Source organism: Serinus canaria, chromosome 25 (assembly GCF_022539315.1).
Source record: "Serinus canaria isolate serCan28SL12 chromosome 25, serCan2020, whole genome shotgun sequence".
In the NCBI taxonomy this organism is placed as follows: Eukaryota; Metazoa; Chordata; class Aves; order Passeriformes; family Fringillidae; genus Serinus; species Serinus canaria.
Window position 1 is genome coordinate 13,874,106 of NC_066338.1, and position 15,747 is coordinate 13,889,852.

At 58.7% G+C, this 15,747-nt stretch overlaps 3 protein-coding genes and 2 long non-coding RNA genes across 8 annotated transcripts in view; all 5 read right to left on the reverse strand.

Moving 5' to 3' along the window:
• Positions 1–1,599: 1,599 nt before the first annotated feature.
• On the reverse strand, positions 1,600–8,427 carry LOC127060745 (kallikrein-13-like; the record flags this gene model as incomplete). The annotated part of the gene is made up of 5 exons (XM_050984848.1): positions 8,391–8,427; positions 6,699–6,870; positions 4,975–5,228; positions 1,649–1,811; positions 1,600–1,603 (listed from the first exon to the last, which is right to left on the reverse strand). Coding segments are annotated over exons 1-5 (630 nt in total), but the record flags the coding sequence as incomplete, so codon positions are not given.
• LOC127060684 (uncharacterized) lies at positions 1,826–2,974 on the reverse strand. 4 transcript variants are annotated; one of them, XR_007779956.1, is made up of 4 exons: positions 2,800–2,970; positions 2,655–2,720; positions 2,026–2,152; positions 1,826–1,948 (listed from the first exon to the last, which is right to left on the reverse strand). It is a non-coding gene; the product is annotated as an uncharacterized LOC127060684 (long non-coding RNA). The 4 variants fall into 4 exon arrangements; XR_007779955.1 differs by having other exon boundaries at positions 1,826–2,152; positions 2,939–2,974; XR_007779954.1 differs by having other exon boundaries at positions 1,826–2,152; positions 2,655–2,729; positions 2,853–2,970.
• A 2,976-nt stretch (positions 8,428–11,403) lies between the features above and the next one.
• LOC127060746 (basic salivary proline-rich protein 3-like) lies at positions 11,404–12,137 on the reverse strand (the record flags this gene model as incomplete). Its single annotated transcript, XM_050984849.1, is given in 2 exon segments — positions 11,404–11,885; positions 11,888–12,137. Coding segments are annotated over 2 exon segments (732 nt in total), but the record flags the coding sequence as incomplete, so codon positions are not given.
• Positions 12,138–12,591: 454 nt separating this feature from the next.
• Positions 12,592–14,418, reverse strand: LOC127060697 (uncharacterized). The gene is made up of 3 exons (XR_007779995.1): positions 14,326–14,418; positions 13,912–14,132; positions 12,592–12,951 (listed from the first exon to the last, which is right to left on the reverse strand). It is a non-coding gene; the product is annotated as an uncharacterized LOC127060697 (long non-coding RNA).
• A 1,176-nt stretch (positions 14,419–15,594) lies between these two features.
• The window catches only part of SYNGAP1 (synaptic Ras GTPase activating protein 1), a 40,885-nt gene continuing 40,732 nt past the window's right edge, over positions 15,595–15,747 (reverse strand). Inside the window, exon 15 of the mRNA XM_050984850.1 lies at positions 15,595–15,649. Within this exon, the coding sequence (XP_050840807.1) occupies positions 15,595–15,649 (55 nt within the window). The remainder of the gene's footprint in view (positions 15,650–15,747) is intronic.

Below are 15,747 nucleotides of genomic sequence, written 5' to 3' on the forward strand. Positions count from 1 at the left end.
TTGGGTGGGTCAACCAAGCCCTCGTTGGGTTTGGTGACCCCTTGATGGACCTCGTTGGGTTTGGTGACCTCATTGGGTTGGTCAGACTCTTGGTGGATCCCGTTGGGTCGGGTGACCTTGTTGGGTTGAGTGACCTCATGGGTTGGTCAAACCCTTGGTGGACCTCGTTGGGTTGGGGTGGGACCTTGGGTGACCTCGTTGGGTTGGCTGACCCCTTGGGTTGGCCAAACTCTTGATGGATCTCATTGGGTTTGGTGACCTCTTGGGGGATCCCGTTGGGTTGGGTCAACCAAGCCCTCGTTGGGTTTGGTGACCCCTTTATGGACCTCGTTGGGTCGGGTGACCTCATTGGGTTGGCCAAACCCTTGGTGGACCTCGTTGGGTTTGGTGACCCCTTGATGGACCTTGTTGGGTTTGGTGACCCCTTGGGTTGGTCAAACTCTTGGGGGATCTCATTGGGTTGGGTGACCTTGTTGGGTTGGGTGAGCCCTTGGTGGATCTCGTTGGGTTGGGTCAACCAAGCCCTCGTTGGGTTGGGTGACCCCTTGGGTTGGCCAAACTCTTGGGGGACCTCGTTGGGTCGGGTGACCCCTTGGTGGATCTCGTTGGGTTGGGGGACCTCATTGGGTTGGGTGACCTCATGGGTTGGCCAAACTCTTGGGGGATCCCGTTGGGTTGGGTCAACCAAGCCCTCGTTGGGTTTGATGACCTCGTTGGGTTGGGTGACCCCTTGGGTTGGTCAAACTCTTGGGGGATCCCATTGGGTTGGGTAACCTTGTTGGGTTGGGTGACCCCTTGGGTTGGTCAAACTCTTGGTGGACCTTGTTGGGTTGGGTCAACCAAGCCCTCGTTGGGTTGGGTGACCCCTTGGTGGATCTCGTTGGGTTGGGTGACCTTGTTGGGTTGGGTGACCCCTTGGGTTGGTCAAACTCTTGGTGGATCTCGTTGGGTTGGGTCAACCAAGCCCTCGTTGGGTTGGGTGACCCCTTGGGTTGGTCAATCCCGTTGGGTTGGGTCAACCAAGCCCTCGTTGGGTTGGGTGACCTCACTGGGTTGGTCAAACCCTTGGGGGATCCCGTTGGGTCTGAAGGCCCCAAACCCGGCTTCTCCTGCACCTCTGACCCTTCCCAGGTGTGCCCAGGTGCCCCCAGGTGCCCCCAGGTGTCCCCAGGTGTGCCCATGTGTGCCCAGGTACCCCCAGGTGTGCCCAAGTGTGCCCCAGGTGTCCCCAGGTGCACCCGGGTGTGCCCCAGGTGTGCCCAGGTGTCCCCAGATGCCCCCAGGTGTGCCCGGGTGTGCCCCAGGTGTCCCCAGGTGCCCCAGGTGTCCCCAGGTGTGCCCAGCTGTGCCCAGGTGCCTCCAGGTGCCCCGAGGTGTGCCCAGGTGTGCCCAGGTGTGCCCCAGGTGTCCCCAGGTGTCCCCAGGTGTGCCCCAGGTGTGCCCAGGTGTCCCCAGGTGCCCCCAGGTGTCCCCAGGTGTCCCCAGGTGTGCCCAGGTGTCCCCAGGTGTCCCCAGGTGTCCCCAGGTGTCCCCAGGTGTGCCCAGGTGTGCCCCAGGTGTGCCCAGGTGTGCCCGGGTGTACCTGGCAGGTGTCCTGGCCGCCCTGCAGGTGTCCCCCAGAGCCCCAGGTGTCCCCAGGTGTCCCCAGGTGTGCCCAGGTGTCCCCAGGTGTACCTGGCAGGTGTCCTGGCCGCCCTGCAGGTGCCCGGCGCAGATCATGTTGTCGGTGATGGAGCCGGGGTAGAAACTGCGACACTCGGCCGGGGAGAAGAGCGTGACATTGACACACTGCAGGACCTCGGGGTACGTCACTGCGGGGACAGAGTGACCACTGAGTGACCACTGAGTGACCCTGAGTGACCCTGAGTGACCACTGAGTGACCACTGAGTGACCAATGAGTGACCCTGAGTGACCCTGAGTGACCCCTGAGTGACCCCTGAGTGACCCCTGAGTGACCAATGAGTGACCCCTGAGTGACCCCTGAGTGACCAATGAGTGACCCCTGAGTGACCCTGAGTGACCACTGAGTGACCCTGAGTGACCCTGAGTGACCCCTGAGTGACCCCTGAGTGACCACTGAGTGACCCTGAGTGACCCCTGAGTGACCCCTGAGTGACCCCTGAGTGACCCCTGAGTGACCCCTGAGTGACCCTGAGTGACCACTGAGTGACCCTGAGTGACCTGAGTGACCCCTGAGTGACCACTGAGTGACCACTGAGTGACCACTGAGTGACCACTGAGTGACCACTGAATGACCCCTGAGTGACCACAGAGTGACCACTGAGTGACCACTGAGTGACCACTGAGTGACCACTGAGTGACCCCTGAGTGACCCTGAGTGACCCCTGAGTGACCCCTGAGTGACCAATGAGTGACCACTGAGTGACCACTGAGTGACCACTGAGTGACCACTGAGTGACCCTGCCCGGAGTGAACCTCTGAGTGACCCCTGACGTGACCGTGACTACCACCGTGACCGTGACCACTGAGTGAACCTGAGTGACCTGAGTGACCCTGAGTGACCAATGAACTGAGTGACCAATGAGTGACCCCTGAGTGATACCAACTGAGTGACCCCATGATGAGTGACCACTGAGGACCCGTGAGTGACCCTGAGTGGACCACTGAGTGCCCGCAGTGGACCCTGAGTGACCCTGAGTGACCACTGAGTGACCCCTGAGTGACCCCTGAGTGACCACTGAGTGACCACTGAGTGACCCTGAGTGACCTCTGAGTGACCCCTGAGTGACCCCTGAGTGACCCCTGAGTGACCAATGAGTGAGTGACCACTGAGTGACCCTGAGTGACCACTGAGTGACCAATGAGTGACCCTGAGTGACCACTGAGTGACCACTGAGTGACCAATGAGTGACCAATGAGTGACCCCTGAGTGACCCTGAGTGACCACTGAGTGACCCTGAGTGACCACTGAGTGACCCTGAGTGACCAATGAGTGACCAATGAGTGACCACCAGGGGTCCAAAGTGACCATGAGGTCACCCAAGTGACCAGGAGGAGGCCCAGGTGACCACAAGGTGCCCCAAACCCCCTCCAGATGCCACCTGGGCCGTGTCCCACCTCCACCAGGTGCCCATGAGGTGCCCCAATGACCACGAGATGACCACCAGGTGCCCACCAGGTGCCTCAAACCTCCCCCAGATGCCACCTGGGCCCTGTCCCACCTCCACCAGGTGCCCACAAGGTGCCCCAATGACCACGAGGTGCCCACGAGGTGCCCCAAACCCCCTCCAGATGCCACCTGGGCCATGTCCCACCTCCACCAGGTGCCCACAAGGTGCCTCAAACCTCCCCCAGATGCCACCTGGGCTGTGTCCCATCTCCACCAGGTGCCCACCAGGTGCCCCAAACCCCCTCCAGATGCCACCTGGGCCATGTCCCACCTCCACCAGGTGCCCACAAGGTGCCTCAAACCTCCCCCAGATGCCACCTGGGCCGTGTCCCATCTCCACCAGGTGCCCCAAACCCCCTCCAGATGCCACCTGGGCCATGTCCCATCTCCACCAGGTGCCCATGAGGTGCCCCAATGACCACCAGGTGCCCACCAGGTGCCCCAAACCCCCTCCAGATGCCACCTGGGCCATGTCCCACCTCCACCAGGTGCCCACAAGGTGCCCAAACCCCCTCCAGATGCCACCTGGGCCATGTCCCACCTCCATGAAGTGCCCACCAGGTGCCCCAAACCCCCTCCAGATGCCACCTGGGCCGTGTCCCATCTCCACCAGGTGCCCACCAGGTGCCCCAAACCCCCTCCAGATGCCACCTGGGCCGTGTCCCATCTCCACCAGGTGCCCACCAGGTGCCCCAAACCCCCTCCAGATGCCACCTGGGCCATGTCCCACCTCCACAAGGTGCCCCAAACCCCCTCCAGATGCACACTGGGCCGTTGTCCCATCTCCACCCAGGTGCCCCAAACCCCCTCCAGATGCCACCTGGGCCAGTTCCCATCTCCACCAGGTGCCCCAAACCCTCTCCAGATGCCACTGGGCCATGTCCCACCATCCACCAGGTGCCCATCAAACCCCCTCCAGATACCACTGGGCATGTCCCATCTCCACCAGGTGCCCCAAACCCTCTCCAGATGCCACCTGGGCCATGTCCCATCTCCACCAGGGGCCCCAAACCCCCTCCAGATGAACACCTGGGCCATGGTCCCACCTCCACCAGGTGCCCCAAAACCCTATCCAGATGGCCACCTGGGCCCATGTCCCACCTCCACCAGGTGCCCCAAACCCCCTCCAGATGCCACCTGGGCCGTGTCCCATCTCCACCAGGTGCCCAAAACCCCCTCCAGATGCAACCTGGGCCATGTCCCACCTCCACCAGGTGCCCCAAACCCCCTCCAGAGCCACCTGGGCCATGTCCCACCTCCACCAGGTGCCCCAAACCCTCTCCAGATGCCACCTGGGCCATGTCCCATCTCCACCAGGTGCCCCAAACCCCCTCCAGATGCCACCTGGGCCATGTCCCATCTCCACCAGGTGCCCCAAACCCCCTCCAGATGCCACCTGGGCCATGTCCCACCTCCACCAGGTGCCCCAAACCCTCTCCAGATGCCACCTGGGCCATGTCCCACCTCCACCAGGTGCCCCAAACCCTCTCCAGATGCCACCTGGGCCGTGTCCCATCTCCACCAGGTGCCCCAAACCCCCCAGATGCCACCTGGGCCATGTCCCATCTCCACCAGGTGCCCCAAACCCCCTCCAGATGCCACCTGGGCCATGTTCCCACCTCCACCAGGTGCCCCAAACCCTCTCCAGATGCCACCTGGGCCAGTCCCATCTCCACCAGGTGCCCCAAACCCTCTCCAGATGCCACCTGGGCCATGTCCCATCTCCACCAGGTGCCCCAAACCCTCTCCAGATGCCACCTGGGCCATGTCCCACCTCCACCAGGTGCCCCAAACCCCCTCCAGATGCCACCCACCCCCACCTGTGCCCCGCCCCCTGCGGTACCTTCAGGTGAGGTGGTGGCCCCCCATCCCGAGGTGACGCAGGCGGTGCCAGGCTGGGGCAGGCACGATGCCACCGGGATGGGCCGGACGCGGTCGGAGATGGCGGCGGGCGCCAGGAGCTTGAGCAGCATGATGTCGTTGTCCTTGGTGGTCGGGTCGTAGCCCGGGTGGGCCACCATGCGGGCAACCATGCGGCGCTGCTCGCCCGCCTCGCGCGCGTACAGCCGGTGCTTGCCCAGCGCCACCGTGGTCACCCTGGGGGGGACAGGGACAGGTGAGGGACAGGTGAGGGACAGGTGAGGGACAGGTGAGGGACACCTGAGGGACACCTGGGGGGACACCTGAGGGACACCGAGGAACACCTGAGGGACATGGGAAACACAGGGGGGGACAGGGACAAGTGAGGAACATCTCAGGGACAGGTGAGGATCACCTGAGGAACGCCTGAGGAACATCTCAGGAACACCTGAGGGACACCTGAGGAACACCTGAGGGACACCTGAGGGACACTGAGGGACATCACAGGAACACCTGAGGGACACCTGAGGGACACCTGAGGAACACCTGAGGGACATCTCAGGGACACTGAGGAACACCTGAGGAACATCTGAGGGACATGGGAAACACATGGGGGGACAGGGACAGGTGAGGAACATCTCAGGGACACCTGAGGGACACCTGAGGGACACCTGAGGAACACCTGAGGGACATCTGAGGGACATGGGGAACACATGGGGGGACAGGGACAGGTGAGGGACACCTGAGAAACATCTCAGGAACACCTGAGGAACACCTGAGGGACACCTGAGGGACACTGAGGAACATCTCAGGGACACCTGAAGGACACCGAGGAACACCTGAGGAACACCTGAGGGACATGGGGGACAGGTGGAGCTGGCCCAGGGCCATTGTGGTCACGCTGAGGAGACAGGTGTGCCCAGGTGTGCCCAGGTGTGCGTTACCTGTGCCCAGGTGTCCCTAGGTGTGCCCAGGTGTGCCCAGGTGTGCCCAGGTGTGAAAGGTGTGCCCAGGTGTGCCCAGGTGTGTGCCCAGGTGTGCGTTACCTGTGCCCAGGTGTGCCCAGGTGTGCCAGGTGTGTGTTACTGTCCCCAGGTGTGCCCAGGTGTGCCCAGGTGTGCCAGGTGTGCCAGGTGTGCGTTACCTGTGCCCAGGTGTCCCTAGGTGTGCCCAGGTGTGCCCAGGTGTGCCCAGGTGTGCATTACCTGTGCCCAGGTGTGCCAGGTGTGCCCAGGTGGGCGTTACCTGTGCCCAGGTGTGCCCAGGTGTGCCCAGGTGTGTGTTACTGTCCCCAGGTGTGCCCAGGTGTGCCCAGGTGTGCCCAGGTGTCCCTAGGTGTGCCCAGGTGTGTGCCCAGGTGTGCCCAGGTGTGTGCCCAGGTGTGGTCCCCAGGTGTGCCAGGGATGCCCAGCTGTGTCCCTTAGGCCCAGGGTGTGTCCCGTGTTGCCAGGGTGTGTACCAGGTGTGCCCAGGTTACCTGCGTCCCCGTGCCCAGGTGCGTCCCTTCCCAGGTGTGTCCCTATCCAGGTGTGTGTGTCCGGTCGTGCCCAGGTTGTGCCCAGGGTGCCAGGTGTGCCAGGTGTGCCAAGGTGTGGCACCAGGGTTGACAGGTGTGCCCAGGTTGCCCAGAGTGTGCCAGGTGTGTCCCGGTTGTGCCCGGGTGTGTTCCCAGTGTTGGGCCCAGGTGTGCCCAGGTGTGTCCCTTACCCAGGTGTGGTGCAGTGCGCCGCTGTCACCACCCAGCGCGGGGCCACCAGGACGCCGCCGCAGTAGAGCTTGAAAATGTCCAGCACGGCCACCTGCCAGGCTCGAGTGCGGGACACAGGCGTGGCCACCGACCACCGCGGTGGTCCACTGCCACCATGTGTCACCTGGGTCACTGGGGGGGAATGGAACAACTGTCAGTGTCCACTGTCGTGTCACCTGTCAGTGTCACCTGGTCAGGGGGAGGACAGGAACACTGTCAGGTCAACCGTCAGTGCACATGTGTCACCTGTCACCTGTGTCACCTGGGTCACTGGGGGGACATGGAACAGACACCTGTCAGTGTCACCTGTCAGTGTCACCTGTCAGTGTCACCTGTGTCACCTGTCAGTGTCACCTGGGTCACTGGGGGGACATGGAACACCTGTCGTGTAAAACTGTCACAGTGTCCCTGTTCAGTGTCACCTGTGTCACCTGTGTCACCTGGGTCACTGTGGGGACATGGAACAGACACCTGTCAGTGCCACCTGTCAGTGTCACCTGTCAGTGTCACCTGGGTCACTGTGGGGACATGGAACAGACACCTGTCAGTGTCACCTGTCAGTGTCACCTGTCACCTGTGTCACCTGAGGTCAACGGGGGGGAATAACACCTGTCAGGTCAACTTGTCAGTGTAACTGTCAGTGTCACCTGGGTTCACTGGGGGGACCATGGAAAAAACCTGTTCAGTGTCACCTGTTCAGTGCACGTCAGTGTCCACTGTCACCTGTGTCACCGTGTACTGGGGGAATGGAACAGAACCGTCAGTGTCACCTGTCAGTGTAACCTGTACCTGTGTACCTGGGTCACTGGGGACATGGAACAGAAACCTGTCAGTGTACGTGTCCCCCCCCCAAGTTGTGTCAACTGTGCAAGTGTCACCGGTCACCTGTGTCACCGGGGCAGGGTGCGGGGACATGGGAACAACTGTCAGTGCCCACCTGTCAGTGTCCCCGTGTCACTGTGGGGACCATGATTAAGACAGCCTGAGTGCACCTGTCACATGTGTGTCACCCTCACCTGTCCCCATCCCTCTCCCCTCACCTGTCCCCTTACCTGTGACGCCTCACCTGTCCCCAATGTCCCTCACCTGTTCTGTTCCCATCACCTGTCCCTAACCTGTCCCTCCTATGTCCCCCCACGTACCCACAGGTCCACTACTGGTGCCCTGCACCTGTTCGTGTCCCCTCCTGTCCCTCAAATTGTCCCCTCCGGTAACCACTGTCCCCTCCCATGTACCTCGTCCCCAATGTCCCCTTCACCTGTCTGTGTCCTCACCGGTCCCCCATGTCCTCACCTGTCCCCTCAACCGTCCCGTGTCCCCTCCCTTGTCCTGTCCCCTCACCTGTACGTGTTCCTCAATGTCACTGTCCCAGTTTGTCCCCCTCACCTGCTACCTGTCCCCTCCCGTCCCCGTTCCCCTCAATGTTCCCGTGTCTCCTCACATGTCACCTGTCCCGGTCCCATTCACGTCCCTTCCCCAATGTCCCTCACCTGTCCCCTGTCCCTCACTGTCCCTGTCCCAGCAACTTTAACCTGTCCCTGTCCCCTCACCTGCCCCGTGTCCCTCACCTGTCCCCTGTCCCCAATTCCATCACATGTCCCCTTGTCCCCTCACCGTCCCGTGTCCCGTCACCTGTCACTAGCAGCAGCGACAGGAGCGCGCGGGAGCCGCCAGGGTGCGCCACGTCATCGCCGTGGGGGGCGGGGGAGCCGAAAATTTGGGGTCATCAGGGCATTGGTGGGCAGTTGCTGGGGAGTCGGGGGGGATTTGGGGACAATTTTGGGGAGTTTGGGCCTTCTTTATAGGGAGTTTTGGGTGCATTTTTGGGAGGGTTGGTCAGTTTTGGGGAGTTTGGGGTCATTTTTGGGGGAGTGTTTGGGGTCGCTTTTGGGGTGTTGTTGGGGGGTCCAATTTGGGAGATTTGGGGGTCAGTTTTTGAGGAATGTTCGGGTCCATTTTTTGAGGGAGTTTTGCGGTCATTTTTGGGACTTTTGGTGAATTTGGGGGATTTGGGGATCATTTTTAGGGAGTTTGGGATCATTTTGGGGTCAGTTTTGGGGTGGTTTGGGGTCAGTTTTGAAGAGCTTGGGGTAAATTTTGGGGCGTTTTGGGTCAATTTGGGGGATTTGGGGTCAGTTTTGAGGAATTTGGATAATTTTGGGTCATTTTTGGGCATTTTGGGAGATTTAGGGATCATTTTGGGGTCAATTTTGGGGTGGTTTCAGGTCAGTTTTGGGAATTTGGGGTCATTTTGGGGGCATTTTGGGTCAGTTTGGAGGATTCGGGGTCATTTTGGGGAGTTTTCGGTTTTTTGGGGTCATTTTTGGGGTCAATTTTGGGGGTCATTTCGGGGAATTTTTTAGGTCATTTTTGGGTACTTTTGGGGCCATTTCGGGATCAATTTTAGGGATTTTGGGAACATTTTGTGGTCGCTTGGGGAGTTTGGGATCATTTTGGGGCCTTTTTGGGGTCATTTTGGGTCAGTTTTGCATCATTTCGGGGGATTGGGGTCATTTTGGGACATTTTGGGACATTTTGGGTCATTTTGGGACATTTTAGGGTAATTTGGGGACATTTTGGGTCATTTTGGGGTCATTTGGGGGCATTTTGGGGTATTTTGGTCATTGGGGATTGGGGTAATTTTGGGTCATTTGGAGTCATTTGGGGTGAGTTGGGGATATTTGGGGAATTTTGGGGGATTTTGGGGTCATTTTGGGCCATTTTGGGGTCATTTTGGGTCATTTTGGGACATTTAGGGTCATTTTGGGACATTTTGGGACATTTTAGGGTCATTTTGGGCATTTGGGCATTTGGGGTGTTTGGGGACATTTGGGACATTGGGGTCATTTTGGGGCATTGGGGACATTTTGGGTCATTTTGGGACATTTTGGGGTCATTTTGGGATTTGGGCATTTTGGGGTTTGGGGCATTTTGGGTCGTTGGGCATTTGGGGCATTTTGGGACATTTTGGGTCATTTTGGGCCATTTTGGGCATTTTGGGGTGATTTGGGGACATTTGGGACATTTTGGGCATTTTGGGGTCATTTGGGAATTTTGGGTCATTTGGGGACATTTTGGGGCATTTTGGGTCATTTTGGGACATTTTGGGTCATTTGGGGGGATTTGGGGTCATTTTGGGTCATTTGGAGTCATTTTGGGGTGATTTGGGGATATTTAGGGACATTTTGGGCCATTTTGGGGTCATTTTGGGACATTTTGGGGCATTTTAGGGTCATTTTGGGACATTTTGGGGTCATTTTGGGACATTTTGGGGGCATTTTGGGACATTTTGGGTCATTTTGGGACATTTTGGGGCATTTTGGGGTCATTTTGGGTCATTTGGGGCATTTTGGGTCATTTGGGGGGCATTTTGGGGACATTTGTGGGCTTTGGGGTCATGTTGGGACATTTTTGGGGGACATTTTGGGACATTTTGGGCATTTCGGGTCATTTGGGGCAATTTGGGGCGTTTTGGGCCTTATGGTTTCGGGGATTTTGTGGGGACCATTTTGGGACATTTTGGGTGATTTTTGGGACATTTTGGGCGCATTTTGGGTCATTTTGGGACATTTGGTCATTTGGGGGATTTGGGGATATTTAGGGACCTTTTGGGCATTTTGGGTCATTTTGGGGACATTTTGGGACATTTTGGGGCCATTTTGGGACATTTTGGACATTGGGGACATTTTGGGCATTTGGGGGGACATTTTGGGACATTTGGGACATTTTAGGGGTAATTTGGGGCATTTGGGGTCATTCATTTTGGTCATTTTGGGGCATTTTGGGACATTCATTTGGGGTCATTTGGGGCATTTTGGGCCATTTGGGGGGATTTGGGGTCATTTTGGGACATTTGGAGGAATTTTGGGGTGATTTGGGGACATTTTGGGTCATTTTGGGACATTTTGGGACATTTTAGGGTCATTTTGGGTCATTTTGGGGGCATTTTGGGACATTTTGGGACATTTTAGGGTCATTTTGGGACACTTTGGGGTCATTTTGGGACATTTTGGGTCATTTTGGGCCATTTTAGGGTCATTTTGGGGCATTTTGGGGTCATTTCGGGTCATTTTGGGACATTTTGGGTCATTTTGGGGTCATTTTGGGACATTTTGGGGACATTTCAGGTTCTCCCCCCCCCAGTTCCCCTCCCCCCCCCCGCCCCACCGGGGCCCTTTCGCAACGGTGACGTCACCGGGCCCAACCCGGTGGGGCTCATTAACGAGGGCGTTAATTGGCCTTAATTAGCGGCCCTAATTAGCGGGCACCGCCCCGCCCCGCCCCCACCCCGGCCCGGGGCTCGGTGACCTCCGGAGACCCCGCGGGGGCTGCTGGGAAAGGGGCGGGGCCTGGGAAAGGGGCGGGGCCCAGTTTGGGGCTGGGATCCCAGTGGACTCCCAGTTTGGGGTCCCAGTCCCAGTTTGGGGTCCCAGTCCCAGTTTGGGTTCCCAATCTGGATTCCCAGTTTGGGGTCGGAGTCCCAGTTTGGGTTCCCAGTTTAGGGTCGGAGTCCCAGTTTGGGGTCCCAGTTTGGGTCAGTCAGGTGGGTGTCCCAGTTTGGGTCCCAGTCTGGGGTCCCATGTCCCCAAGTGTTGGGGTGGGGGGGTCCCAGTTTGGGTTCCCAGTTTGGGTCGGGGTCCCAGTTGGGTATCCCAGTTGGGGGTCCTATTTTTGGGCTCCCAGTTTGGGGTCGGGAAGTCCCATTTGGGTCTCCCAGTTTGGTGTCGGGTCCCAGTTGGGTTCCCAGTTGGCGTCCAGTTGGTCCCAGGGTCCCAATCTGGACTCCCAGTTTGGGGTCGGAGTCCCAGTTTGGGTTCCCAGTTTGGGGTCGGGGTCCCAGTTTGGGGTCCCAGTTTGGGGTCCCAGTTTGGGGTCCCACTTTGGGATCCCAGTTTGGGTTCCCAGTCCCAGTTTGGGTTCCCAGTTTGGGGTCCCAGTCCCACTTTGGGGTCCCAGTCCCAGTTTGGGTTCCCAGTCCCAGTTTGGGTTCCCAGTTTGGGGTCGGAGTCCCAGTTTGGGATCCCAGTTTGGGTTGGGGTCCCAGTTTGGGGTCCCAGTTTGGGGTCGGAGTCCCAGTTTGGGTTCCCAGTTTGGGGTCGGGGTCCCAGTTTGGGTTCCCAGTTTGGGGTCGGAGTCCCAGTTTGGGGTCCCAGTTTGGGAGTTGGAGTTCCCAGTTTGGGGTTCCAGTTTGGGGTCCCAGTCCCAGTTGGGGATTCCCAGTTTGGGTGTCCCAGTAACGGTTTGGTTCCCAGTTTGGGGATCCCAGTTTGGTATCCACTTTGGGGTTTCCCAGTTTGGGGTAGGGTAAGTCCCAGTTTGGGTTCGCCATTGTTGGGGTCCCAGTCCCAGTTTGGGTTCCCAGTTTGGGGTCGGGGTCCCAGTTTGGGTTCCCAGTTGGGTCAGGGTCCCAGTTTGGGTTACCAGTTTGGGGTTCCAGTTTGGGGTCGGCGGGTCCAGTTTTGGGCGTGGCGGGTCCCAGTTGGGTTCCCAAGTCAGTTGTTTCAGGGGTCTCAGTTTGGGGCTGGGATCCCAGTTTGGATTCCCAGTTTGGGCTGGAGTTCCCAGTTTGGGGCTCAGTTCCCAGTTCAGGTTCCCAGTTTGGGGTTGGGTTCCCAGTTCAGTTCCCAGTTTGGGGCTCAGTCCCAGTTCAGGTTCCCAGTTTGGGGTGGGTTCCCAGTTCAGGTTCCCAGTTTGGGGTTGGGTTCCCAGTTCAGGTTCCCAGTTTGGGCTGGAGTTCCCAGTTCAAGTTCCCAGTTTGGGGTCAGGGTCCCAGTTCAAGTTCCCAGTTTGGGGTCGGGTCCCAGTTCAGGTTCCCAGTTTGGGCTGGGTTCCCAGTTCAGGTTCCCAGTTTGGGGTTGGGTTCCCAGTTTGGGTTCCCAGTTTGGGTTCAGGCCACGCCCACTGGAAATTGGCCCCGCCCCTTTCCCCGTGGGAACCGGAACCAGGGAGGGACTGGGACAGACTGGGATGAACTGGGACAAACTGGGAGAGGGGGAAATTGGGGACTGGGACAAACTGGGAAGAACTGGGATGAACTGGGACCAACTGGGACAAACTGGGAGAGGGGGAAACTGAGGACTGGGACAAACTGGGACGAACTGGGAGAAACTGGGATAATCTGGGATGAACTGGGAGAGTGAAACTGGGACTGGGACAAACTGGGATGAACTGGGCCAAACTGGGCCAAACTGGGATCCTGGGACTGGGTTAAAACTGAACAGACTGGGATCCCGGGACTGGGTTAAACTGGAACAGACTGGGATCCCGGGACTGGTTAAACTGGGCCAAACTGGATCCTGGGACTGGGTTAAACTGGGCCAAACTGGGATCCCGGGACTGGGTTAAACTGGGCCAAACGGGATCCCGGACTGGGTTAAACTGGGCCAAACTGGATCCTGGACTGGGTTAAACTGGGCCAAACTGGGATCCCGGACTGGGTTAAACTGGCCAAACTGGATCCTGGGACTGGGTTAAACTGGGCCAGACTGGGATCCTGGGACTGGGATAAACTGGGCCGAACTGGGATCCTGGGACTGGGTTAAACTGGGCCAAACTGGGATCCCGGGACTGGGTTAAACTGGGACAAACTGGGATCCTGGGACTGGGATAAACTGGGCCAAACTGGGATCCCGGGACTGGGTTAAACTGGGCCAAACTGGGATCCCGTGACTGGGTTAAACTGGGACAAACTGGGATCGCAGGACTGGGTTAAACTGGGACAAACTGGGATCCGCGGGACTGGGTTAAACTGGGCCAAACTGGGATCCTGGGACTGGGGTAAACTGGGCCAACTGGATCCTGGGACTGGGTTAAACTGGGCCAAACTGGGATCCCGGGACTGGGTTAAACTGGGACAAACTGGGCCGAACTGGGATCCTGGGACTGGGTTAAACTGGGACAAACTGGGATCGCAGGACTGGGTTAAACTGGGCCAAACTGGGATCCCGGGACTGGGTTAAACTGGGCCAAACTGGGATCCCGTGACTGGGTTAAACTGGGCCAAACTGGGCCGAACTGGGATCCTGGGACTGGGTTAAACTGGGCCAAACTGGGATCCCGGGACTGGGTTAAACTGGGACAAACTGGGATCCTGGGACTGGGTTAAACTGGGCCAAACTGGGATCCCGGACTGGGTTAAACTGGGACAAACTGGGATCCTGGGACTGGGTTAACTGGGCCAAACTGGGATCCTGGGACTGGGATAAACTGGGCCAAACTGGGATCCTGGGACTGGGTTAAACTGGGCCAAACTGGGATCCTGGGACTGGGCCAAACTGGGCCAAACTGGGATCCTGGGACTGGGTTAAACTGGGCCAAACTGGGATCCTGGGACTGGGTTAAACTGGGCCAAACTGGGATCCCGGGACTGGGTTAAACTGGGACAAACTGGGATCCTGGGAACTGGGTTAAACTGGGACAAACTGGGTCCTGGGACTGGGCCAAACTGGGCCAAACTGGGATCCTGGGACTGGGTTAACTGGGACAACTGGATCCCGGACTGGGTAAACTGGGCCAACTGGGATCCCGGACTGGTTAAACTGGGCCAACTGGGATCCTGGACTGGGTTAAACTGGGCCAAACTGGGACCTGGGACTGGGTTAAACTGGGCCAAACTGGGATCCTGGGACTGGGTTAAACTGGGCCAAACTGGGATCCTGGGACTGGGTTAAACTGGGACAACTGGATCCTGGGACTGGGTTAACTGGGCCAACTGGGATCCCGGACTGGGTAACTGGCCAAACTGGGATCCTGGACTGGGTTAAACTGGGCAAACTGGATCCGGGCTGGGTTAAACTGGGCCAACTGGGATCCTGGACTGGTTAAACTGGGCTGAACTGGGATAAGGGGGACACCAGGAGCTTGTTTCCAAACTGGACTGGGTCAACTGGGAAACTGGGCCAACTGTGACAAGGATCAAACTGGGACTGGGTTAAATGGGACAAGGTGACTCGGGGACTGGGACACGTGTACAGGGTGACTCCGGAACTGAGGTGCCAATGGGCCAAACTGGGAGATGGTGACTCGGGGAACTGGGGGCCAAACTGGGGCCAAACTTGCTGGGAGACAAACTTGGACGGGTTACTCGGGGCTGGGCCAAACTGGGCCAAAACTGGGATGGCTAACTCGGGGAACTGGGGCACGACTGGGACAGGGTCCAAAACTGGACTAGGGTGATCAAGCCAGGGACTGGGCCAACAAACTGGGTCCACCTGGGATGGGTACTCTGGGAACCTAGGGACGGACTGACTTGGGAACTGGGCAAACTGGGACAGTGGAACTTGGGCCAAACTGGGACGGTTCACACTGGGACTCTGGGCCAACTTGTGCAGGAGGACTGGTCCCACTGGATGGGGTGGACTCGGGGAACTGGGGCCAAACTGGGGCATGTCAAACTGGGACATGGGGGCCAAACTGGGACAGGGTCCAACTTTGACTCTGGGCCAAACTGGGACCTGTAACCGTTAACTGGGGCCAACTGGGGCGGGTCAAACTGGTGTCGTGGGCCACACGGACAGGGTGACACCGGGACCTGGGGCCAACTTTTTTCATGGTCAACTGGGACTGGCCAAACTGGGACTGGGTGGACTCGTGAACTGGGCCAAACTGGGGCAGGGTCAACCTGGGAACTGGGCCAGAACTGTGACGGGTTGACCACCATGGAACTTGGACCACTGGGCCAACTGGATAGGAGTAACTCTTGGGACTGGGACAACTGATGGGGAACTGGGCCAACATGGGACACGGGGACTCGGGCCAACTTGGATGGGGTCAACTGGGCTCGGCCAAACGGGGACAAGGGGGACTTGGGCCAACTGGGCTGGGGTGACTGGGGAACTGTGGGCAACTGGGGCAGGGTCAAACTTGGGACTGGGCCAAACGGGACTGGGTCAAAAACTGGGACTGGGCCAAACTGGGACAGGGTGGAACAACGGGAACCTGGGGCCACTGGGGCATGGGTCACACACTGGGACTGGGCCAAACGGGACATGGTCAACCGGGACCTGGGCC